The following is a 24,542-nucleotide window of genomic DNA, read 5'->3' on the forward strand; positions in this document are numbered from 1 at the left end:
AAGGGGACTGTTATTATTTGGGCATCCCAGTTCACACTGATCTCTCCTATATCCAAGTCCACTGCACTTACATTAGAAGTAAGGCCACACTTAGCTAATTTCTCATCATTTCCTGCCATCGTTTCCTTCCTTGAGGGCAAGGCCTGTGGCTTCTTTCAGATGCCCACAACCTACTGGCACACACAAGATACTTTGTGAATAATTACTAATTCTCTGCTATCAACAGCATTGCTTTTATATCCAAGAAAAGAGAGAGAAGCCTCTCTCAGTGACATGCCCAACATCAAACATTAGTGAGTCTGAAATCAGGACCTGGGCGTGGTGACTTCAATTTCAAGGTTCATGTGAGTTCAGAAATTAAGTGTCAGACCCCCCCCACCCCTGCCACGACAGGAATCAATTTTGTCAGACTGGCTCTGGCCATGATAAAACAGGAGCTAGTGTCTATCAGACACGTACATGTGTCACACAACATGCTTCACGTGGACCACCTCCTTCAAGACGCAACAGTCCTGGGTGGGGGGTACTATTATTATCCTCCTCTTAACGATGATGGAACTGGGGTTCAGGGAGGTTTAAGCAAGCTGCTCGAGATCACAGTGAGCAAGTAGAAAAGCCAGAGCTGGACCCCAAGCAGTGTGACCCCCGAGCCCTCCCTCTGAACTGCCTTCCTGTGCTGCCTCCACCAGAGCTGAGGGAGGGGACTCATCAGGGAGCTAGAGCCGCCCACCCTCCAGGGGGTTCGGGGCTTGATTTCTCACTGACGGATCACAGACCCACAGGGTGGCTGGACTCTGAAGGCCAGGCACCAGGTGGGGGAGGTCCTGTGTTCTCTGATGCCGATTTTGGACCCTCCCCCCTCCCAACTGTTTACTGAACAGCAGATGTGCTGGATGCTGGGACACAGAGAGGGGCGACAGCAGGGTCAAGAGCCACGCTGCCATCAGGAGCTGACAACCTGCTGTTGTACAACCAGATGAACAAGTGAAAACTGAAGAGGGCAAGTACGAGGACCACAGACAAGATGCCCATACTTGGCTGAAGCCGAGCCCGCGGGAGCTCTGAGGAGGGGGAATAAAGGGGATGGTGGGAGTGGCCAGGGAGGTCCGTGGGTGAGCAGGACGCCAAGAGGCAGCCTAGACAGCCCCCAGAGGCCCGTACCGTGATGTCGTGGTACAGGGACTTGCCGTACAGCCGCTTATACTCTGCTCTGATGTCCAGGAGGTCGATCTCACTGCGAGACACCATGATGCGGATCAGGGTCCGGTCCTTGGTTCCTGCTCCCTAAAGAGAGTTGGCCCAGGTGTATGAGCAACGGGCCTCCTCACCGTCCACTTCCCCACCTTCCCTGGGCCCTGGTCCCCTCCCCGCCCCTGGGCCCTCTGTCCTCTTGGCTGAAGGGTGGCCCTCCTCATGCCTCCTCCCCTGAGCAAGGTCCCAGTCACGAGTGGGCTGAGACACCCCCCACCCAGATCCTGCACCTGGGGGTTACCTACCCTCATGGCCTTGTTGAGCCTTTCAGCAAAGAAGGCTGGGGTATTCTTAAGACATTTCACTAGAAGAGAGAAACACGGCATAACTCGATCTGCAGAAAACTCAGTCCAGTGGGGCATGACGCACACAGCATCCTCTTAGGAGGCCGGATGCCAATCAAACACACCACTGCATCCATCTTCCTCTCCCCTCATCTCCTCCAGGCTCAATTATCCCACAATCCTGGCTCCAGCCCTTTGGAACAGAAACATGCAGAGCCTGGACACCAACCCAACCCGTTTCCTGACAACCAATGTGATGCAGGAAGCTGTGCAGGGAAGGAGCGTGAATGGTGTGAGGAACCATGTTGCTGCTCAGGCAGGAGGGGACAGACTGCAGACGTCATGACCCTCATGGAAAAGGATGGCCGAGCGGAACGAACGTCTAACTAGGGTTCTCAGGCCACGATACCTACCATGGGGTACACAGGGAAATCTGTCCCATCCAGAAAGCTCCAAGAAAAGCAAAACAGAAGATGGGCAAACCATGACGTTCCCAAGTGGGTATAAAGAGGGGCCAACCCCTCAGGGTTGGGGGAAGGGGGGAGGATGGACCTGGAGCCCATCAGGCCTTGCTCTGGAGGACATGACACAGGCACTGCAGGAGTGCACCAGTGTCCTGGGAGCTACGCCAGCTTTCCTTGGCCAGGGCCTGTTTTGCTGCTGCAAGTAAAAAAATCTTTCCACGTGTTTCCATCACAAACATCTGACAACTGCCTGCAGGGATGTATTTTTAGAGGAAACTTGGCAGGATATGCGTCATCTTCCTCCGGGAGAACAGTTGGTCACGCTCCCACTAGCGCCCGCACTGCAGCTCCCTCCCCCAGGGCTGGGCTTGAAATATAAACAAGACACCTCCAGGACTGCTGGGGGTACAACTATGCAGCGATCCTGGAAGCAGCCTGATTTCCCACCACGTAGGCAACTGGATTTAGCAAACTTGGACCCTTTCACTATGATCTTCCTCAACCAGAGGGTGGGTGAGCACCCTGAAAACTCACAACACACGCCAGCCCCCCAGCGGGCAGGCCAAGATACCTACCCACGGCCAGCATGCCCTGCTCCAGGTCCCCGGACATCTCCCGGCAGATACTCTTCTCAATGTCACGGCCTGTCATTCGCTGATACTCGTTGAAAACTAGTGGCAAGACAGAGGGACATGTTATGGACTGAATTCTGTGCCTCTCCAAATTCCTTTGTTGAAGTCCTAGCTCCTAGGACTTCAGAATTTAACTGTACTTGGAGATAGTCTTTAAAGAGGTAGTTAAGTTAAAATGAGGCCCTTAGCGTGGGTCCAAATCCAATCTGATTGGTATCTTTATAAGAAAAGGAGATTTAGACACACAAGGAAACACCAGGGCTGCAAACACAGAGGAAAGATCACACGCGGACACAGCAAGGAGGGGGTCATCTGCAAGCCAAGAGGAGCGGCCTCAGGAGAAACCATCACTGCCAGCACCCTCATCTTGGACTTCCAGCCTCCAGAACTATGAGAAAATAGATTTCTGTTGTTTAAGCCACCCAGTCTATGGTATTTTATTACGGCAGCCCGACCTGACTTGTACAGGACACGTGGTGAGGAGGCCTCTGCCCCTTCCCAGAGCCCACCTCTCCCACTCTGCTCCCGGCGCCCTGGACAGCCCCAGTGACCGCACCTGCCCAGCTCTCAAGTGGGCCAGTTCTTTGCCCCAGGGAGAGTGCACTCCCCCCGCCCCCCAGGCCTCTCACACCGTCCCCTTACCAGCACTGCCCTCGCCACTGCTCACCCATCACACCTCAATCCCCGGTCCAGGAGCCCTGACACCGATACTCTCGTCCCAGATCCCGCACCTCCAGTCCCAGCCCTCCTCCGTCATTCTATGCGCCAATCTTTCCCAGTCTGACTGTGAGCAAACGCCCATCCAGCGCCACAGCTTACCCTGGGATGGGCCGAGCACCCACAGGAAGTGGGCTGTGGGTTCCAAGAGAGGCAGGTGGTGCCATGGAGACCTGGGTCCTAACTTGAGCTCTGCCCCAGGATATAACCCTCCTCCTCCCCAGCCAGGGTCTCAGTTTCTATCTGTGTTCTCCAAACTGCTGTCATTTGCATATCAGTATCATGATTTCCGCTACATCTGTATCCAACTTCATTACTTACTATTTTCTTCCGATCAGCTCCTCTTTTCCCCTGACTAATAACATCTGTGGAATCGGGGGTTTGATGTGCTACAGATATACTCCATACTCATTAAAATAAGCAACGATTAAGATGAGCATATGCTCGCTCATGCTCCAGTACAGAATAGGGCAGAGGTTAAAAAGTGTGCTCTGGAGGCAGGCGGCCTGAGTTCAAACCCCAGCTCTGCCATGTTACCACCTGGGTAGCTGACTTCCCCAAATGCCCTTCGCCAGCTTCCTCATCTGTAAAACAGGGGAATGGCCCCTATTTGTGTGTATTAAAGACTCAGTGCATGCACAGAGTGGGTGCTGGTGATTTCACCCACCCACGTTGCTAAGTGTGGTCATCGTTCTCTGTCCTCACCTGCCCTCTCATATTCGCCGCTGACACTGCTGGTCTCCAGGATGCCCCTTTCTTTGGGTGCCCCTTCTAAGTCTCCTGCAACGGCCAGGGCCCTGTCCTCAGACTGCTGGTCTCCCTCCCATCTCCCTCGGAAGGGACCTCTTGCAGTCCCAGAGCCTCAAACTCCTTCGACCCACTCATAGTTCCCAAACTGCCATCTCTAGCCCAGACCTCTCCTGACCTCTGGCCTCGCAAACCCATTGCCTACATGGTATCTGCGGCTCAAGGCTCCTGACTTCCTTCCCTCCTAAAGCCTACTCCATGCACAGCTTCCCAGTCTCGGTCGAGGGCCCCTCCCCTCTTCCACTGACTCAGCGGGAACAAACCCTGTGTCATCCCTGACTCCTTTCTCTCTCTCACACTCCACGTCCAGTTCACTGGCAAACAGGGCCAGAATCTGAGCGCTTCTCGCCACCTGCCCCTGCCAGCTGGTCCCGGCCACCGTCACTTCTCCCCTGGATTTACTGCGGCAGCCTCCTAACTGGTTTCCTGCTCTGCCATTGATCCCTTCTCTCTTCTCAACACAACAGCCAGGACACTCACAGAACCTAAGTCAAATCACGTCTCTCCTTCACTCAGAGCCCTCCAATGGCCCCCTGTTTTATTCAGGGTAAACACCTAAGTCCATGCAGTTGTCATCAGGGCTTCCTACTGTCTCTGACCTCACCTCCTCCTATGCTCACTCACTCCACCTGCTGCACCTCACCAGCCCCCTTCACTGTTTCTTGGTTGCGCTGGGAACCCCATGCTCAGGGCCTTTGCACCTGCAACTCCTTCATGTTTTTAACTCAAATGTCATTACCTCAGTGAGGAATGCCCCCAGCACCCTCCGACACCTTTATCACTTCCTATCCCAGTTTCCAACTTTATAATTCTTCTCTAAAGATTTACCAACTGGTACAGATTGTATTTGATTTTTGTTTACTGCTGGGCTCCCCGAACAAGGTGAACCCCCTGAGAACAGAGATTCTGCAGTGCCGTTCCCTACACCGACTCCACGACCTGGCACGTGGCAGGAGCTCAGTTTATATTTGTTGAAGGAATGAGTAGATAAGTGTTACTTAGTATTAATTGTGATGTTTATTTTTTATGCCACACTTTGGAAACCACTGGGTCAGGTGCTCTTGAAGGCTCTCTCAACTCTAATATTCCACATTCTAGCAGGTAAAGATACCAGCCAACAGGAGGCTCCCATTTCTCTAACCTCCTCCCTTGCTTTCCTCCAGAACCAGATGCTTGCAGACTCAGGAAACCCGCTGATACTATCTTTTAAATCTCCACCAGGGGGCTCTTTCAAGGAAGTGAAAGGCCCATGCAGAGCAGGACTGCTAAGTGTTCCTGCAAGCTGTTTCCTGCCATACCTCATCTGACCTCATTACCTGGCTGCAGGGAAGCCAGGACTGCCTTACCTGCCACCAGGTGGGCCCGGCTCCGGGAGCACAGAACTGCATTGAACTTGGACTCATCTGTTCCGAGGCGGTTCTCTCCAGCTGCATAGAGCTCCTGGACAGAAGAGGGACAGATAGACATGCAATGCAGACCTCACCCCAGACTCCAGGCCCAGGTCACCGAGGAGAGCTGGGTAGAGTCTCTGGGCCCTACGAGCCCAGAGGGGAGGGAAAGGGGGGCAGGGCCCCAGCTGAGCTCCATTCATTGTGCTGAAGTAGACACCATCCACACATCCTCTCACTAAGCCAGGAGAGCCAAGGCCGCTGGGGCCCAGGACAGGCAAGGAACAGCTTTAACCCAACCAAGGGAGCGGCAGCACAGAGGAAAACATGGGCTTGAGTCCTAGCTCTGCTACCCACTTGCCACGGGACTCCAGGCAGGCCACTGGCCCTCTCTGAACTTCAGTTTCCTCATCTCTAAAACGCCAAGTTTGGATTAGATTCGGGGTCACAAACCTGAAAGCCCAAAGGGGCCAGCTGGGCAACTTAAATGCAGGAATCAGGCCAGCTGTAAGGCCAGAGAGTGGTGGGGACCACGGGGACCACGCAGAGAGGCAGTTACTTCTCAGCCGAGTACATGACAGGGGAACAAGGCTCACAGCTGCCTGATCCATTTTTCATGAGGAACCAGAAACCCAGATATCTACATGAAATTTCTCAATCTTGAAAAGCAGTTTCCCCATCTATAAGCGGGAACACATGAGACAATAATTATAACAACAATTGATAGATCACAGTTATGGATGTGGGATTTTGTGTGATAGGTGCTTGCCTGCCGTTTCATTGCATACACTGTTATGTTTGCAAATGGGGAGAATGTGCACTTTCCTGTTAAGTTTTTGAAGGTTTGAGCCCAATCCATTTGCCAATTTGCAACCCTTGTACCAGATGGCTCAAAAGTGCCTTCCAGGCCTCAGATAGCAGCTCTTGGACCTAAAAGCACTGATACTTGAGGGCAGAAGGTGGCCATCAGGGGCTCAGAGACCCCACAGGTCGAGGTGAAGCCGAGCAGGTCCAGAACTAGGAAGGCAGAGCAGCAGGCACGAGACCCTGCAACCAAGGCAACTTCTGCCTCAGCTGGGAAAAGGCCTGGACAGGAAAACAGAAACAGGAAAATCCCCACTGGGGCAAGAGCTGGGGTCCAGGGCTTTGTGGATACCCAGCCCTGAGTCCAGTTATAGGAATGGGTGTCCCAGGCCAGGGAGACATTAAGTGAGCGGTCTGGGACCAGGGCAGAGGCAGGCACCGTCTGGGCACAGACAGTGAGCCAGGAATCTGGGCTCTTGCCCAGACTCTGCCTCCAAGTTTCTCTGGACACAATGCTCAACCTCTCTGAGCCTCAATGTCCTTACCTGGAAAGCAAATGGGCCAGACCAGAAGAGTGGTTCTCTTCCAGCCCTTACAAGAGGGCACTACAGAAGTCCTCTGACATATGACAGAGACAAGGAGCCTACTGGCAGCTCCTGGTGAATGCAGTGCCCTGGGGGGCAGGAGCAGTGAGGTGGGGAGAGGCACGGCCAGCTCCATCCCACCAGGAAGCCGGAGCTCTCTCCAGCCAGAACTGCTATGGTCTGAATTCATTAGTGGGAAACCCAAACTCCTCTGGAGAGGCACTCGGACTTCTGAACCAAGAGAGGAAACAGCCAGAGACTGTTCCCCCTTTTGTCCGCAATTCATATCAGGCTGGGGACAAGGGCAGAATTCTAAGGCTGCACAACTAATGTGACAACTGGTTTCTAGGCTCAAATTTTCCAGAACTTAATAGGCAAGTGTGAATTCTGCTCCATTTGCAAACATAATGGTCTATGCAACCAGACACAGGAAAAGTACCAAGTCACATGAAATCCCACATCCATAACTGATCTACCAACTGTTGTAATATTTATTATCCCACATGTTCCCTCCTACAGGTGGGGAAACTGAAGCCTAGGGAGGTGGGGTGACCTGCTCAAGGTCACACAGTCGATAAGCAGCAGAGCCCTGCGAAACTCACAGCATCTGGAATCCACTCCTATCTGTCGCTCTTTCAATCCCAGAACTCCTCCCTTGTGACACAAGAAAGTGGAAGACACCCCCCTGCTCAGGAAGCCAGGTGAGCGGCCACCACACTCACCTGCACATCTCTCTGGACGAGCGTCATGTCCACGTTTGTGCTTTCATCCCGGTTTCCCTGAAAGGAAGCAGGCTGTGAGGTCAAGGTCACTCCTTGGAGTCGCACCCCTCCCTCCCTGTTCCTCCTCCCCATGGCCCAGAGATCCACCTCTCCCTGCTGTGGGCCCGATCTCTGCCCTGGGAAAGGTACCTGAGAGAGAGAGATGAGGAGCCGCTGGAAGTGCCCTGACGTGTCGTTCCGAATGGCCTCCTCCAGGGTCTTTTTGAATTCTAAAAGGGAGACACAGGAAAGGGCCACCCTGTAGCCCAGCGGACCAAGCTGCGCACTGCACACAGTTAACAGTGGGCGCTGGCATGAGGAGACAGGTGGCCCACGTGGCCCCCAGGAACAAACAACCGGAGATCAGGAGGGGCTGTGACTTCCAGGCTGACCTGGCCCCAACCACGACCAGGAGGTTTTCCCCAGCCCTCCCTTACCTCAGTCACCTGCTCCTGTGTAAACAGCGGGCAGGGCTGGGTCTGGGAGGGAATCCCAGTGTGTCGGGGGTGGCGGGAGATAAGGAGGCCAGGAAGGAAGAGAGGCCCTGGGAGAGGGTGTGGCCAAGGCCCTAAAAGCACAGGGATCTGCAAGGGGCAGAGGGCCCCGGGGCCAGCCTAACCTGTCTTGTAGACTCTGTTCAATTCCCGGATGTGCTCATTGCTGCGGGAGGCGAGGATCTCGATCAGGCAGGCTTCATCAGTGCCTGCCCCCTGGGAGGCAGAGAGCACAACAAAGCACAGGCTGGTTACAGCCTCCTCCCTGGCACTCAGGATCCCCCAGGGCACAAACCCCAGAGACAGAAGCCACAGACACAGACCCACCCATCGTGCTGCTGCTGCTGCCCGGGCCTGAAGCAGCCAGCCTCCCCTCTGCAGTCCCAGGAAAGTACCAGTAATAACAGCAACTCGGTGATAAGTAGAGATCATGGGAAGGATCATCCCCATTCCACCCGCCAGGACACTGAGAATCAGAGAAGTGTAGTAACCTGTCCAAGGCCACACAGTAAATGGTGGGGTTGAGAGGTGGACCTGGATCTGTTTTATTCCAAGTTCAGCCCATGAATGAGATGAGAAGCAACTGAGAAAATGGGTTTAAAGCGAGAGCATGACATGTGGGAAAATGTGAGTCCTAGAGTGGACCGTGGAGCATCTGGAGACACCTAGGAGAAGGCAACAACATCGAGGATGGAAGAGATGACCGAGTCAGGGACAGTGCGGAGGCAGAGGACAGGGTCAGTAGCCTGGTTTCTATGTCAGGTTGAATCTTGGTTCTGCTGGTCACTAGCTGTGTGACCTTGGGCATGTCACTTCACCTCTCTGTGCCTCAGGTTCCTTGACCATAAAATGGAAGTGATACTGCCGGCAGACAGAGTAGGGTGTCCCCGAAGCAAGAGAACCAGGAATGGCTTTCTTGACATGAGAGAAACCATTTTTAGCCTAAGCTATCTTGTGATCTAAGCCTGGCCACAGTACTCGCCCTTAAAGGAACAAAAGAACAATAGGAAAGATAACAAATCAGATGTAAAGACTCCCAGCTCTGTTTCAATGGTAAAGACTAGCCTGAAGCACTTTCTCCAGCTATTGGCAGAATTTAAACCCCCTTGGGCACTCAACCACCAAATCAACTGGAACCTAAGGGATGATGATGTTGACCTTTTCAAGTTTGGACTCTGTGGACCACCCAAGCCCCTTCATGAATATGCATGTGCCTTTAGCTTAAAACTTCCCCAATTTTGCAGTTCCGGGAGATACGGCTTTGGGAAAGATCCCCAATGTTCTTACTTGCTGCAAGTAATAAATCCTTCCTTGTCTCGCTCTTTGGCTTGGCTGGGTCTCTTGACACCCACGAAAAGGCGAACCCAGTTTCAGGTAACATCTTCGTGGGGGCAAGAAAAGTCACTGTGCCTATCAGGCCCCTGAGGAATGTTAGATTCCTTCTGCGGCACCTGCTCAGTTCACAAGGACTCCCCTGTCTGTGGGTGCGGCCCCTCCCTATCCACAGGACACCTGTTGGGGGTCTTGGGAGCCACAGGACTGTACAAAACGTGCAGGACCCTCCACTTGGTCATAACTGATTGAACTAGGGGGATACTAAACCCAAACGAAGCCCATCAGAACCTGCCCCCATTTGGAATTTGAACCAAGGGACAGCTGGCCTCTTCTGTAGCTGGATCTCTGACAGGTACATGGAGAATGATCGACAGGGGTGCCGTGCCAAGGAAGGAGAGGCACAGAAGCAGATGGAAGAATGAAGCAGACACTCAAGAAGCAGCAGAGACCAGAGAGAAAGTCTGCCCGGCCCCCTCCCTCTCCAAGCCAGGCTGCTGTTCTGCTTAAGCTCCTCAAGTGTGTTTCTGTTATCTGCTAACAACAGAGTCCTAATGAATGAGGATACCATCCACACCTCCCACTCTTATCACTGCATCACTAGCTCCCTCTGCAACCCCAGCTCCCATCGTGTTTTTAAGATGGAGAGACTTAGATGCTCCCTGATGACGAATGACGCCTCATTTGCCTCTTGGGGGAGCCACCAAAAGTTCCCCTTTCTACAGCATTTGGACTCCAACCGGGAGGGTCCAGGAGCCGTGCTGACAACAGTAGCTAATAAGCGAGCGAAGACACACCACGTGGTCCAGGCCTTTCCCGGGGCTGTATGTCCACACAGGTACACACACACGCACACACACACACACACACACACACGCCCACGTACACACCTTGATGGCTTCCTTTATCTCATAAGCATCAAAGAGGACCGGGGTCTTCATCAGGGCCAAGATTGTCTTCTCAAAGTTTCCTGACAGTTCAGATTTCAGATCTTTGATCAAATCCTGATTGGACATTCAGACAAACAAACAAAACCTATTTTGAGAATCCACAGGAGGTGACCAATAGGGACAATATCCCAGATCCAGGGACCAGCAGCATCTGCAGAAGAGCCAAACCTCAGGCCCCAGCCAGACCTGCAGAATCAGAGCTTGCATTCAAACCAGATTCCCAGGGGACTCATGGCCATTAAAGTAGGAGAGGCACTGGGCCAGAACACTAGCCTATATGTACCCAGTGGTTACCTTTCTAAAGATCCGAAAGCCCCCAAAATCAAAATACGGCCCCCTTGAATTTGTTCAGTACTTAAAGCCTCTTCCTTCAGAGGGAAATAACTTGCCCATGGTCTTGGTGAGTCGTGGCACAGCCAGGCTGGAACCCAGATTCCTGGGCGCCTCTCATCAAACCTCAGTACCCTGTGGACTCTGGGATTTCTCCTTCAGAGCATCCTTTGCTTCTAGAAGATGCCATCAGCTGAGAGCCAGCAGGAAATGCCCTAATGTGCCTTATGGTTTGTCCAGGAGATCTAGGCCCACTAGGCCCCAAGGAAAAGCAGGAGTAGGGCTGTGCTAGAGGATATGCCTTAATTCAGGAAGGACACCCCCCCACCCCCATCTCGCCAACACTCACCTTCCCATAAGCTGTCTTGAAGGACAGGAGGATCTGCTGCCGCTGCTTGTTGGAGCGACTCCCCAGGCAGTCAGTGATGGCCTGCTCATCAGTCCCTGGAGGAAGGAGAGGTGGGAGTGGGCAGGGCTGGGGGTCGTGGGGATGCTCTGCGGCTACAGACTTTCCTGGCCTGGGTCTTCCAATTCTCCTGGGCATCCCAACTGCACCCCCGTATCCACCTTCTCTTCCTCCACCACTGGGGCCAGGCTGCCTCCACCCAGCGACCCCAGCCCACAGAGCCACTGTGTAACTGCCTAGGGAGTCGGGGGGTGATTAGGACTTGCGCCACCTGGGGTCTCTCACCAAAGCCCTTCATGGCCTTCCGCAGGACCTCGGCGTCTCGCAGGGGGTCAAACCCAGGAGCATCTGTGATGGTGCCTCGGTTTCCAAACTGCTCAGACAGACAGACAGTAAGAATGCTATATCCCCCAGATGTGAGACTGCCTGCCCCAGACTCTGGAAATAACCTTTCCTCTACAACTTGGGGTACCTGAAGGAGCCTGCAATCAACAGCACAGGGGACTCGACATTGAGTCGGCCTAACGTGACCATTACCTGTCCTGGCGCTGAAACGTCTGCCTGGCTCCCGTGGCTAGGAGCCCACCTAGAGCTGAGTCCTGATGCTGAAAATCTACCCTATGCCTGGGTCTTCCAGGCCTGGGCCCGGGCTCCTGATGAAGGGGAGGCCTCAGGAACAGGGGTGCGGCCTCTCCTCAAGGCCTCAGCACTACAGCACACATCAGGGCTTCCCTAACGGGCCTGCTTAGTCCACCTTTGTGCACACTAGAAACAGGTGTTCCCTTGGGATACAGGTGTCCAGCCTTCACGATGGTACATGCAGCCCAGCTACCTCTCGGACTAGCTCTCATTTCCCGGCACTGTTTTCTGGACTCTACGACCCGCTTGCCTGCTGGACTCCTTCCTGATATGACAGCTACACTCCAAGCAAACTTGATTTTTCCTGCGGAAACTCTCCCTTGGTGGATTATCTAGTACAAACTGGTTTTAACAGAGTTAAGGAGATAAGCTGAGAGAAAAGATAAGAGGGAAGGCAGAGAGGGAGGATGCAGAGCAGGGCAGGGGTAGGGGGATGTGTGGGTGTGAGGGAGGGAGGGGAATGGACCCTCTGACTAAAAATAGTAGTCAACCACATACCACTAGCCCTGTGCTTGGCTGGTTTGGCTGTGTAACCATGACAATGAATTCTAGGCTCTGCAAACATGAACTGCTCTCCAAAACGAGCCAAGAGCAGCCCTGAAAGAACTGCCAACAATCTTCCCTACCCAAAGGAGCTGGTTTTAAGAATCCTCTGAAGCTAGTCTGGGAGGGCACATCCGGGGGATTGAAAACTAAGAGCCATTGGGCAAAGGCCTTGAGACCAGTTCTTACAAAACCCAGGCAGTAAATAACACCAGACGAATGAAGAGTACCCGGAGGCATTTAGACCCAACTCCCACAGGGACCATCTAACAAGCTGCGACAAAGAGGGTGGCTCCCTAGGTCCTCAGGCATACAAACAGGGGATGGGGAGTCTGTGAGAAAGTGACACTGAAAACTACAAGTTAGAGCTGGAGGACCTAGTCCACCCCCCGCCCCCCGTCCCCTGCACGGTCCCCAGCCCTGCTGGCAGAGGACACTGGGCCACATGTCTCGGGCCCTTGGAGCCAGGCCTGGACAGAGAGTAGCACAAAGTTGGCACTCACCTGGGCTGGGGGCACAGCAGGGGTGACGGTCCCGGACCCAGAGTACCCTGGGTAGCTTGGCACCGGCTGCTGTCCCGGAGGTGGCATTGGCGACTGCCCAGGGTAGGTCATGGGCGGCTGTCCAGGGTAGGCCCCCGGGGGCTGCTGCCCAGGGGGCGGCATGGGCTGGCCTGACACAGGGGCCCCTGGGTATGGCGGATACGAGGGCATCCCAGAGGGTGGGTTTCCTCCAGGGGGCGGGTACATTCCATATGGAGGAACAGGCTGCTGGGCGGAAGGGGAATGCCCGAACCCCCCCGGGGGGACGGGAGGGTAACCGCCCCCAGGGGCCCCCGGGTACAGGTTTGGCACGTTGGCTCCTCCGAATGTCCCGGACATGTTGGCAGCCTGAAAGTCCACGAAGCAAGAGCCTTAGACTAACATCCCCTGAGGGGTACAGCCATACTCCGTCCATCTGCCCTTCCCCACCCTGAGCCCTGCAGCGGGCACCCAGGAGCCACACTCAGCTCAAGCCAAGTCCGAGCACCACCGGCTTCTCAGCAAGGCCCACCTTGCCCACCCACCTTGTCCCACATGCCCTCTACCTGCACTGCTGACCCCCTTTACCTGCCCCGTGCCCAAAGAACCCACACTCACTCTAATACCACACCGTTTCCTTATGCTACTGTCTGTCTCTTCCCAGTGGATGGTAAGTACTCTCAGGCTGGGATTTTTCTATCTCCAGTGCCTAGAATGGGCCTGGCACAAATTTAGACTGTGGAGTGGTTACACCGTTTACATTGAGCATACCTTTGTTTTTAGATGATAAAATATGCTATTTTACAAGCAAATCAACAAAAGTAGCATGTGTGTCCATGCTACCGGGCACCTGCTGCCAGGCCCAACCAGGAGAGTCATCCACATGTACCAACAGCCCCTGCACGCGAGTGGCCACCTGCACATGGCACATGCATGCACACACAGGTGCACACCCTCACCCCTCCATCCCTACGCTGAGCTCATACAGAAGGTGCTCGATGCATACTCCACGAAGGCCCCACCCCTACCCAATCCCCCAGAGCTGAAAGGGACCTGGAAGACCATGTGACCCAATGCATTCCCCCACCGCTCATTTTACAGACGGGAAAATCAAGATGCAGAGAGGGACAGTGAGCCGGTGAGAGCCCTGATGGAAACCATCACGTCCTAAGATATAGCTCGACACCCTCGGCGCCCACAGATACACACACACACACACACACACACACCTCTGACACCACGGAAGCCAGCAGCCTTTCTCCCTCTGGCCACGCCGGTGTGGCCCCCGGGGCAGCCCAGCAGGAGGGCTGGACTCACCATTCCTGAGAGGTAGTCCTGGTTGAACTGCCCTGCATAGCTGGCCACGTTATCCAGCCCGATGGGGGGCATGTTGGGTGGTGGGTAGCCAGCACCTCCCCAGGCACCGCCACCTGAAAGCAACATCAAGCTTGTCGGCGCCCCCGCGGTTCCCCAGCAGGACAAGGCAGAGACATCAAGCTCCCAGGTGGTCGGAGGGGAAGCCAAGCAGAGCCGCGGACAGTCCTATATAGACCACACGGAAAACACTTGGGCAACAAAGTCTAGCCAGATCCCGCTGCCAGAGGAAGGGAGAAGGGAACCTTCAATTCGGTGTTCAGCAAACACTCCCAAGACCCTCTGTGGGGTATTAAGGTAGGAGGGCCAAGGGCAGACCTGCCCTCCTGGGCTCACCCCCATGGAGTGGGAGTACAGACATAAAGACAGGTCACTCGGGGACACTGTGCCAAGCCCAGGGCAGCGGCAAGCTCAGGGATCACTGAGAGTCCACAGTGATGGAGAACCACGGCAGGGGGGGGTGGGCGTCGGGGTGGGGTGTCCTGCCAATCTGGCTGTGTGCTGTCATCACAAGTCTGTAAGGGGCAGGGAGAGGCAGGGTGACAGGACGGAGGGAGACAGGGCTCGGTTATGGAAAACAGACACCTGTCCTTGTCAGGAGGACAACAGGGGAACAGCAGTAAAGACCCCCAGCTCTGAAAACATCGGGACCGGGGTATGTGCCCCGGGGCAAGGCACTCAACCACCCTGGCTCAGTTTCCTCAGGTGAAGTGGGGATAATTAGTGTTTGCCTCAAATTGCTGTGAGGAGGATTAAGAGAGTTAATGCCGGGCAGGGCTTAGCTGGGAGCCTGGTGAGCATTCATATGTTACCGCTGTCACCATGACAAGCAGCAGGGCAGCCAGGCAGCTAGCATCATCCTGCGGGCTGTTGGCCTGTTAGATGCAGCCCTGTCCATGACAGCGAAAAGGCCCTGAGGGCCTCGTGTTTGGCTTTCCAGCCCCAGGGCTCCGGGATACTCAGGACGGTCCCGGAATCGCCCGCCCGCTCCCTCTCTTGCTGCTCAGGTGATGACAGAGGTGGCAGTGGTAGGACACGGGTGCCTGACCAGCTGGCGCAGCCTCCCTGCTATCGGGCCACAGGAGCAGCTGCAGCAGTAACGTCTGACCCTTAGCAACTGCCTCCACTTCCTCTCTCTGCAGGGGCCCTGCTGCTGGGAAACCACACACCTTGAGCACAGGGCAAGAGAAGTGACAAGGGGCAATCGTCACCTAGCAGTGCTCCAGAGGACACTGTGCCAGAGGCTTTACCTGGCTATCGTGTTCCTGTCTGGGCCAGCCCAGTGATGGAGATGCTTGAAGCCATTTGCAAAGGAGAAAATTGAGTCTCAGAGAACGGTACACATTTGTCTGCTGCTATCAGCTAATAAGGCAAGAGATCGGGGCCTGGCCTGGTCCTGGCTTTCCAGAAGTGGCTTCAAACCCTGACCTCGCCTGGCCCCAAGGTCCAAGCTCTTCTCCAGCCCCTCCCCTGCCTGGCTGCACTGTGGGGGTCCGAAGGGAGCAAGGAAATAACTGGAGAGCACCATCACTCCTCCCCTCTCCACTCCTGGGCCCTGAGCAGAGAGGGCGTTCCCACCCCCGCCTGCCCCAGACCCTCTTACCTGGTGCAGCTGGCGGGTAGCCGCCTGCGGGCGGTGGGTAGCCTGGGTAGCTCATGGTTAGATCTGAAAGGAAAAAGGAAAGTGTGTTCAGGCTCTGCCGGGGGCTCTCACCAGTCTCACCGGAGAACAGTGTCAGCCGCAAGCTGGCCCTTGCAGGAGGAGCTGCATCAGGCCTGACCCGTGGCGGGCAGCCCAGCTCACCCTGTATGTGCTGGGCCCCCGCCAGAAACAGCAACCGGGGGCATTATGGGATTCACCACCCATGAACCAGTGAGTTTCCTTGAAAACCCCTTTCACCCAAGCTCCATTCCCACTTCTGCTGACAAGGGATGCTGCACGTGTGAAGCTCTTCTCCCACCTCATTCTCAGGGGGGTCCAGGTCTATTTGCCTGTATCTTCTTTATCACCATCCATCCAGCAACAGGGAAAGCCAGAGCCCCTACCTCCCTGTGCCCAACCTACAGACCCCAAGCTATACACAGCGGCCTCCAAATTGGCTCTGCCCCAAACTACACTTTTTGTTCTCCAACCTCTGGTTCACCAGGCAAGGGAACCGGGTATGGTATCATCATTCCTAGAAACAAGGAGAGACCTCAGGAAGGCTCATCTGATCCAGGATCCAGAATCAGGGCAAGTGAGGAGTACAATCCTGTCCCTACAGATGGGGCAGATGGAGCTCAGAAAGGGTAAGTGACTTGCAGATCAGTAGTAAGGGAAGGAGAAAGGCCAGAACCTAGAGCTCTTACCTGTTGGTGATGGTGGGATATCTGTTCTCACAAAGCCCCTCTCTGTACACATCCCTCTGCCGTGTCTCATGTTAGTTGAACTGCCCAGGAGGGACACAGATCTGCCGTAACACCACACACTGTCAAGCAACCTGCCTACTCTTGCTAATCAGTGACTGCTGCCGTTTGAGAGGCACCCAACAACCAGTGAGAGTGAGGAAACCTGTGGGTCCCCTTAACAATCACACCTGCTGACCCTAGGTTAGCTGCTCCTCCTCCCACGCTGGGTCCCAAGCTAGTTCTCAAACTGCAGTGTGCATCAGAACCACCTGGAGGGCTTGTTAAACACATTGCTGGGCTCCACCCACAGGGTTTGAGTCAGTAGAACCATAATTTGAATTTCTAACTAGTTCCCAGGTGATGCTAATGGTCCAAGGACCCCCCCCCCCACCCCCCCCGCTTTGAGAAACACTGCTCTAGACGCTGTTATCCACCTACAAGATTCTGGTTGCCTTTCACAGCTACACTGGCAAACTAGGCATGCTGCTTTCAAGGAAGCTGAAGGGCTTTCTTAAGGTGCCACTGGTCCCCATGGGGTGGGTCTGGGTTCTCAGCTCTGTGGGCATGGTAATTTGTTTGGGTCAGGGGGTCCCACTGGTGACTGCAATGGGAGGCCAGATGATGGCCTAGTGACCTTGGAGAGAGCTAGAATTGGCGACCTGTGGTGTGGGCCAAAGGCCCTTTCCCAAGCACGCTGTCATGTGGTGACTGAGGTCCCTAGTGGTGCTTTCAGTCTGACCCATCTGCCAGAACCCTCAGACGTCATTGGTGAGGAGATACCCTGGGGAGGTGAATGATGGATGGGCCAGGAGCTTTCTGATGGAAGAAAGAGAAACCGGCCCTCAGAAAAACAAGGGGAGCTGCAGTTGTGTTCCTGACACCTTTGTCTCTGGAGACCACCTCCCAAGGGAATGAGCCCAAAGGCCCATCCACAGTCGAATGGAAAAACAAAACAAAAAAGCTGGATACTACCCTGTTCCATATGCCAAAATAAAACTTCAGCCAGACCAAAGTTTAAGCGTAAGAAGTAGCCCTTATCCCCAAAGATAAAATTAAATTTCTGCATAAGAAACAAGTAACGAAAACAACATAAAGAGAAGTGACAAATTTAGGAAAAATGTTTTATGATAAGAAAAAGACCAATAACTTTTATAGAAACTCAAATGATGCAAACAATTACAGAAAAGGAACTACAGATATTCACCCTCACTAATATGCTGACTTGCCAGTTAAAAATACAGAGATGTAGAAATTAAACATGACACGCTTTGACTCAGAAGCTCTACTTCTGGAAGTCTGTTTCCCAGACACACTAAACTGCGGCATCTGCCACAACAGCAAGAAGGAACCCCCAAACATGCACCTGCAAGAGGCTGGTTAAGTAAATCAAACAGATCCACACAAGGGATACTCCGTAGCTTTTTTAGAAATAGCCAGCTCTGTAAGTGGGGATTTGAAATGATCACCATTATTAATCAAGGTGTAGTGCTGTGTGTATGCTAAGCTAACTTCGTTTTAAAAAAAGAAAATGTACAAATTTAGCGCTGTATACACACACACACACACACACACACACACACACCCCCACACCCATCCCTGGAATGTTAAACAAGAATGTTAAACAAGAAACTGGGTAACGCTGGTTGCCTCTGGAGGGGAAAACTGGAATAGAAATGAAGCTCACTGTTTATATTTGCATTTCTTGCCACATGCATGTATGCCGATTAAAAAAAACAACTTTAAAAAAGGCCCAATTCAGGTGGGGATTTCTGAGCTCACTTGAGGCCGTGTTGTTCTTCCAAGATTTGAATAACTCACACAGGGTCCATTCAGTGCAAGGCGGCCCGGCTCTGAGCCTGGGGTTGGCATTATTATATAAATATACCATGGGACTCGGACCTGAAGGGACTGCTAAGGTTCCCGGCCTGGGGCAGGACCGCAGGCCAGCCTCAGCCCGCTCACAGGGTGATGGTGCTCATTCCCAGAGTTCCCTGACGATGCCCCCGGGCCCCCCATCTTCGCCTCTCCCCAAGAGGCCACCTCCAGTCTTCCCCTCTTCTGAAAGAACAGTCTCATTTTTCTCCCACTGTTTCCTGCCTGAAATGGTTTCGCATCTGCGACCCACTCCGTTCTCCTTCTGCACTCTCTTGGGAACCAAAGGCCCCCGGGGTGGTTGGAGAGCACAGGGCAGTAGCTCTGTCCCTCCCCCACCCCAACCCGCCTCCCCGGATGGGTAACACTTGGGTGTTCTGGACAATGGAGACGGGATGCTGATTCCTGTTAAATTTCTCTTCCATTCTGCCCATTGTCCCTCTAGCCTACTGAGATCTCCTGCCATCCTGACCAACATCAAGCATCTTAGCACTCTCTCTCAGCTTTCTTTTATATCCACCGATTGGGAAAGCATGGCATTTGCGTTCTTCCAGGCGAGTGATACAGAAAGAGCACTCTTGAACTGTCGCTGCCGACCACTTCCCAGCCCGACATCAGCCCACCCAGGACCACACGGGTACAGGCGTTCAACCAGCTACCAGACCACCTAACTCTACCATAGCCCGACACCTGTTTCCTCATCTTGTTCACAACGGTACAAAGAGGGCCTCCATCAAACGAGAATGCTAACACGTCCCCCGCGTGCCTAGAGCCCTCCAGCTTAATCGTCTAATAATCCCCAGGACAAAAGCAAAGGCAGCGGGAGAGCCTGGTTCGACCTTCGGATGCCCTAGTGCCCACCTCGCCCCTTCCCAACGACCACATGTCCCAGATCAGCACGCAACTCTGACTCCCAACATCTACAGTCTTCCCCGCTTTTTTGAAAATTAAGAAATCTGCTCATGGCCCAGTCTTTGGGTAACTCCTGCCTCCACTGTTTCTCAAAAGAGGCCACCAGCAGGGCCCGCTGTCCTTGGCGAAGTCGGCCTGGCACGCTGGGGTGCCATATCCTGATTCAGAGGGGAGCTCGGGCAGGGCTTGGGGGGGGACCTCATCTTCCCCTCCCAACTCTGTCCAACCCTCACTCTTCACGACAGAAGGGAACCCCCTGGGTTATAATCCTGCAGATCTGCTTTCTCTGTGGCATCTACGAATATCACACCTTCTGTGCTGACCAATGCCTTCCTTCTACTTCTGCCCTTTAAGAAAGAAAAAAGGTGCCTGGGATGCTTCACACAGTGGACAGGCCGGGATTCTGACAGGCTGGGCACATCCCCGTTCCATGTTGGCTCTGGTCAGAGCACTCTGTCTCGGGACTCACTGGAGAGGGCCTCCAAGCGCCGCAGGCAGCTGGCCTCTTCGGGGACTGCTCCAGTTCCTAGAAACCAACCTGCAGGGAACTTCCGGCCTCTGGTCCTGCTTCTCTTGGGGCACGATGCAGCACAAATACCACCCTTCCTTCCTCACTGGGACCATCTACCTGCACCTATACGCCTGATTTCATCCAGCTGTGGCCCTCTCTGGCTAAACTGGTGCTTCTCAAACTTCAGTCTGCAAAACAATCACCTGTTGGACTTGTTTTAACCCAGATTGTTGGGTCCTGCCCCCATAGTCTCTGCAAGGGTAGGTTTGAGAATGGCCCAAACATGCTGATGCTCCTTGACTCTGGACCACACTTTCTGTAGCACTGCTTCATCACACATGAGAATCACCTGGACAGCTTGCTAAAAATGCCGAGGCTTTGGCCCCAATCATTCTGGCCCCGTCAATCTGGAAAGGGTCCAGGAATCTGAAATATAAACAAGCATCCCGTTCCCATCTCCAGGGATTTTTTTTTTTTTAATTTAATTTATTTATTTTTGGCTCTGTTGGGTCTTCATTGCTGCGCGCGGGCTTTCTCTAGTTGCGGCGAGCGGGGGCTACTCTTTGTTGAAGTGTGTGGGCTTCTCATTGTGGTGGCTTCTCTAGTTGTGGAGCACGGGCTCTAGGCAGGCGGGCTTCAGTAGTTGTGGCACGTGGGCTCAGTAGTTGTGGCTCGCCGGCTCTAGAGCGCAGGCTCAGTAGTTGTGGTGCACAGGCTTGGCTGCTCCGCAGCATGTGGGATCTTCCTGGACCAGGGCTCAAACCCATGTCCCCTGCATTGGCAGGCAGATTCTTAACCACTGCACCACCAGGGAAGTCCTGCAGAAGTTCTGATGTAACTGATTCTGTGCTCCACACTCTAGGAAACACACTTTCCTTTAAGGTACTTTGACACTTTCTAGCTTATTCTATCTAGACTTTATTCCCAGCAGTGAGCTCTGAGGATAAACACCAAACCTGGGCATCCCAGGATCCCATGAGACCAAGCCTCAGTTTGCTAGGTGAATGTTGAAAGCATACAGCAGGTACATAGGGGGCTTCTCAGGGACTGTAAAATGCCCTGTTCCCAAAAACTGTGTACACAAGAATACCATTCAATTTCAAGGGCTCCGCAAAGGCCCTAGCCAGAGTCCCAAACACAGGAATCTAGAAATTGTTGTGTTGGGAGAAGAGGCAAAATCACCCAGAACAAGAGGCATCTCACTACCCTGACCTAGCCACACCTCCCATAATGGGGTGTCTTCTTGTTCCCCCACCCCAACAGTGGGAGATGGCAATAAGGGCTGGGCGATGCACTATGCACATCTTCTGGTGTCCTGCCTGACTACCAGGGACGTGGAGGAAAAAGGATGGTGGCAGGGCCATGCCTCATACAAGGATATAGCACTGTCCTCCCCAGAGGGCCAGGTGGGGACACAGCTTACAGCGGGCTAACACTGAGAGGAGGCAGAGACCTGGACGCATCTCCCAGGGCCAGAAGTTGCACGGCCGTGAGACCTCCCGCCCCAGTGCTCAGCAGCAAACCAAGAGGGCCTGGACTAGGGTGGACGCTTTCGTGGGATGACCCCTCCACTGGCCTTCCCGGTCTGGGGACTAGAGTATTTATTTGTGCTAGTTTTTAAACATTAAATCCTCAATCTGTTTTTATGCGAAAATTTAAATGTAGAGTTTAAACCACGCAGCTCAGATGATCCTTGCTGATTTCTTTTTAAAAATAAAAGGAAGAGAAGACAAGCTACAGAATGGAAGAAAATGTTTAAAAAGACACATCTGATAAAGGACTGTTATCCAAAATACAGAAAGAACTCTTAAAAACTCAACAATAAAGTACACCTGAAACTAACACCACATTGTAAATCAACTATACTTCAATTAAAAAAAAAAAAAAGAAAACTCAATTAAAAAATGGCAAAAGACCTGAACAGATATTTTGCCAAAGAATACATACAGATGGCAAAAAAGCATATGAAAAGATGCTCAACATCATACATCCTTAGGGAATTGCAAATTAAAATAACAATGAAATACTACTACACACCTATTAGAATGGCCAAAATCCAAAACACTGCCGACACCAAATGCTGAGGAGGATGTGAAGAAACAGGAACGCATTCATTGCTGGTGGAAATGCAAAATGGTACAGCCACTTTGGAAGGCAGTTTGGCAGTTTCTTACAAACTAAACATACTTACTCTTAGCATATGATCCAGCAACAGCACTCCTTGGTATTTACCCAAAGGAGCTGAAGACACACATGGACACAAAAACCTGTACATGGATATTTATAGTTGCTTTCTTCATAATTGCCAAAACTTGGAAGCAACCAAAATGCCTTCAAAAGGTGAATGGATAAATAAACTGTGGTACATCCAGACCATGGAATATTATTCAGCAGGAAAAGAAATGAGCTATCAAGCCACGAAAAGACAGGGAGGAACCTTAAATGCATATTATTCAGTGAAAGAAGCCAGTCTGAAAAGGCTATGTACTGCACAATTCCAACTATATGTCATTCTAGAAGAGGTAAAACTGTGGAGAAGTTAAAAAATCAGTGATTACCAGGAGTTAGGGGGAGGAAGGGATGAATAGGCAGAGCACAAAGGATTTTTAAGACAGTGAAGCTATTCTGTATGACACTAAAATGGTGGATACATTAGTCAAAACCCATAGAATGTACCACACTAAGAGTGAACCCTAATGTAAACTATGGACTTTGGGTGATAATGCTGTGTCAATATAGGTTCATCAATTGTAACTCTGATGTGGGGTGATGATAGTGGCGGAGGTGGTGCTGTGAACCTAAAGCTGCTCTAAAAAATAAATCACATTTAAAAATAAAAAATAAAAGGAATACAAACACATTGTAGGGAAATTCAAATGGAACAGAAAGGCACAAAGAAACAAAATTCATTCTCCCCTCTAATCCCCTACTCAAAGGTCACCACTGAGCAGTTTCCAAAGTATAATTCAAGACAAAACACACATACACACACACACACACAAATGTAAATGCATATATGTATGTATATATATACAGTTTATGTATGTTCGTGTATACATATATGCATAATTTTTAAAAAAACAAGAAAGAAATTTGCTTATCTGCAAACTCTCCTTGCTCCAGTGCAAAGCTAGGTTTGGGCAGGCTAAGGTGTAATTGGTCAGCCACATGCCTTCCTGGCCCACCTCCAGTACCTGGCTGCTGGGAGATGAAGGGTTAGCCAGCCCTGGGCCGGTCTGAGCAGCTCCTGACCGCCATACACTGCCCATTTCTCCGGGGTCACTGCTGGGAGGCAACAACCCAGAGCAGGGCGCGAATGGGGCCCAAAGCAAGACTATTTAAGGTAGTCAGTTCCAAGAATGTTAATACGGAAAAGGGCCCCGACCAGTGACCTGGAGCCAGGCCCTCACCTCCCCAGACCTCGGGTGTGACAGGGGGCTTCACCTCTTGGGGCTCTTCCTAGTTGGATTTTAGGACTCCTGAAGGGGACACCTCTTCAGGTTTTCACCCCAATCCTAGATTTACAGACTTCCTAAATGCCTACGCTGGAAGGAAACTTGAAGATTATCTAGTTTCTAACCACCTTGGTTTTGGAGCCAAAATATGCCAGGGACACCGCTTACTCAAGTCACAAACACATGGGGAGAGGGTCCAAGGTAGAACACTCAGCCTGCTGGGAGCAAAGCCTGCCTGACTTTCCCTAAGAGGGTCATACTGCAAAACCGGTGACCATTTCAACCTGGGCTGGGCTGGCTTGTTTGGTGGTCCCAACCGGTCCTGCCATTGGTGACCTACTTTAAGACCCCTCCTCCAAGGACAGTGCAATGACTGCTTTGAACTGCGGTCAGCCAAGGACATTCCTCATGGCCAGGAGGTTCCAGAAACCCTCAGGTACCTCGGCTCCCACCACCTCCCTCTCCCCATACCTACAGGGACAGGAGGAGAGAAGCCTGGCACAGCCCAAGCTCTGCCACACACAGTCCTTCAAAGTCTTGCTCAGGTCTAGCCTGGACTCCCATCTCCAGCTCAGCCTTGCCAAGCAAAAACAGGCAGCATGATGTAGAGCTCAGTGCTTCCTGAACTGTGTTCCCCGACACCAACTTACATCTTACGAGTTGAGAATTTACCAGGTGCCCAGTTAAAAAAGAGAAAGAGATTAGTTGTCCAAAAACTTTGGAAAATGCTGCCTATTACATCCCCTTCCGGAAAAGTGCCAATACTTAATAGCATAATAAAGGCTCTGAGAAGTCCTGTAACAAAGCTGCCTGCTTAACTTTTTCCCTCAATTTCCCAAACTTACTAGGCAATAATAATAATAGTTGACATTTATCGAATACTTATTATGTACTAGGCACTGTGTTAAGTGCTATACATGGAACAGAGCTTTACAACAACTCTATAAGACAAATACTAAGATTATGATCTCTGTATTAGAGATAAGGAAACTGAGGTATGGAGAGATTATACAAGTTGCCCTAGGTTACAGCTAGTAAATGATAAGCCAGGATTCAAACCCAAGCAGTCAGGCTCCAAAGCTCAGGACTTTTACCCCTACGCTGTACTTCCTCACAGAGCCCA

General features: G+C 52.5%; 1 protein-coding gene across 2 annotated transcripts in view; it reads right to left on the reverse strand.

Moving 5' to 3' along the window:
- Positions 1–24,542, reverse strand: part of ANXA11 (annexin A11) — a 39,769-nt gene that overhangs the window by 1,220 nt on the left and 14,007 nt on the right. For both annotated transcript variants that reach the window (XM_061179957.1, XM_061179965.1), the window contains exons 2-14: positions 15,885–15,947; positions 14,225–14,337; positions 12,890–13,276; positions 11,490–11,577; positions 11,148–11,242; positions 10,409–10,522; positions 8,312–8,402; positions 7,843–7,922; positions 7,654–7,710; positions 5,502–5,595; positions 2,575–2,670; positions 1,497–1,555; positions 1,162–1,284 (exon numbers count right to left, since the gene is read on the reverse strand). In XM_061179957.1, coding sequence (XP_061035940.1) covers positions 1,162–1,284; positions 1,497–1,555; positions 2,575–2,670; positions 5,502–5,595; positions 7,654–7,710; positions 7,843–7,922; positions 8,312–8,402; positions 10,409–10,522; positions 11,148–11,242; positions 11,490–11,577; positions 12,890–13,276; positions 14,225–14,337; positions 15,885–15,939 — 1,452 coding nt within the window. In that variant the 5' untranslated portion in view covers positions 15,940–15,947. The remainder of the gene's footprint in view (positions 1–1,161; positions 1,285–1,496; positions 1,556–2,574; positions 2,671–5,501; positions 5,596–7,653; positions 7,711–7,842; positions 7,923–8,311; positions 8,403–10,408; positions 10,523–11,147; positions 11,243–11,489; positions 11,578–12,889; positions 13,277–14,224; positions 14,338–15,884; positions 15,948–24,542) is intronic.

Source organism: Eubalaena glacialis, chromosome 1, assembly GCF_028564815.1.
Source record: "Eubalaena glacialis isolate mEubGla1 chromosome 1, mEubGla1.1.hap2.+ XY, whole genome shotgun sequence".
In the NCBI taxonomy this organism is placed as follows: Eukaryota; Metazoa; Chordata; class Mammalia; order Artiodactyla; family Balaenidae; genus Eubalaena; species Eubalaena glacialis.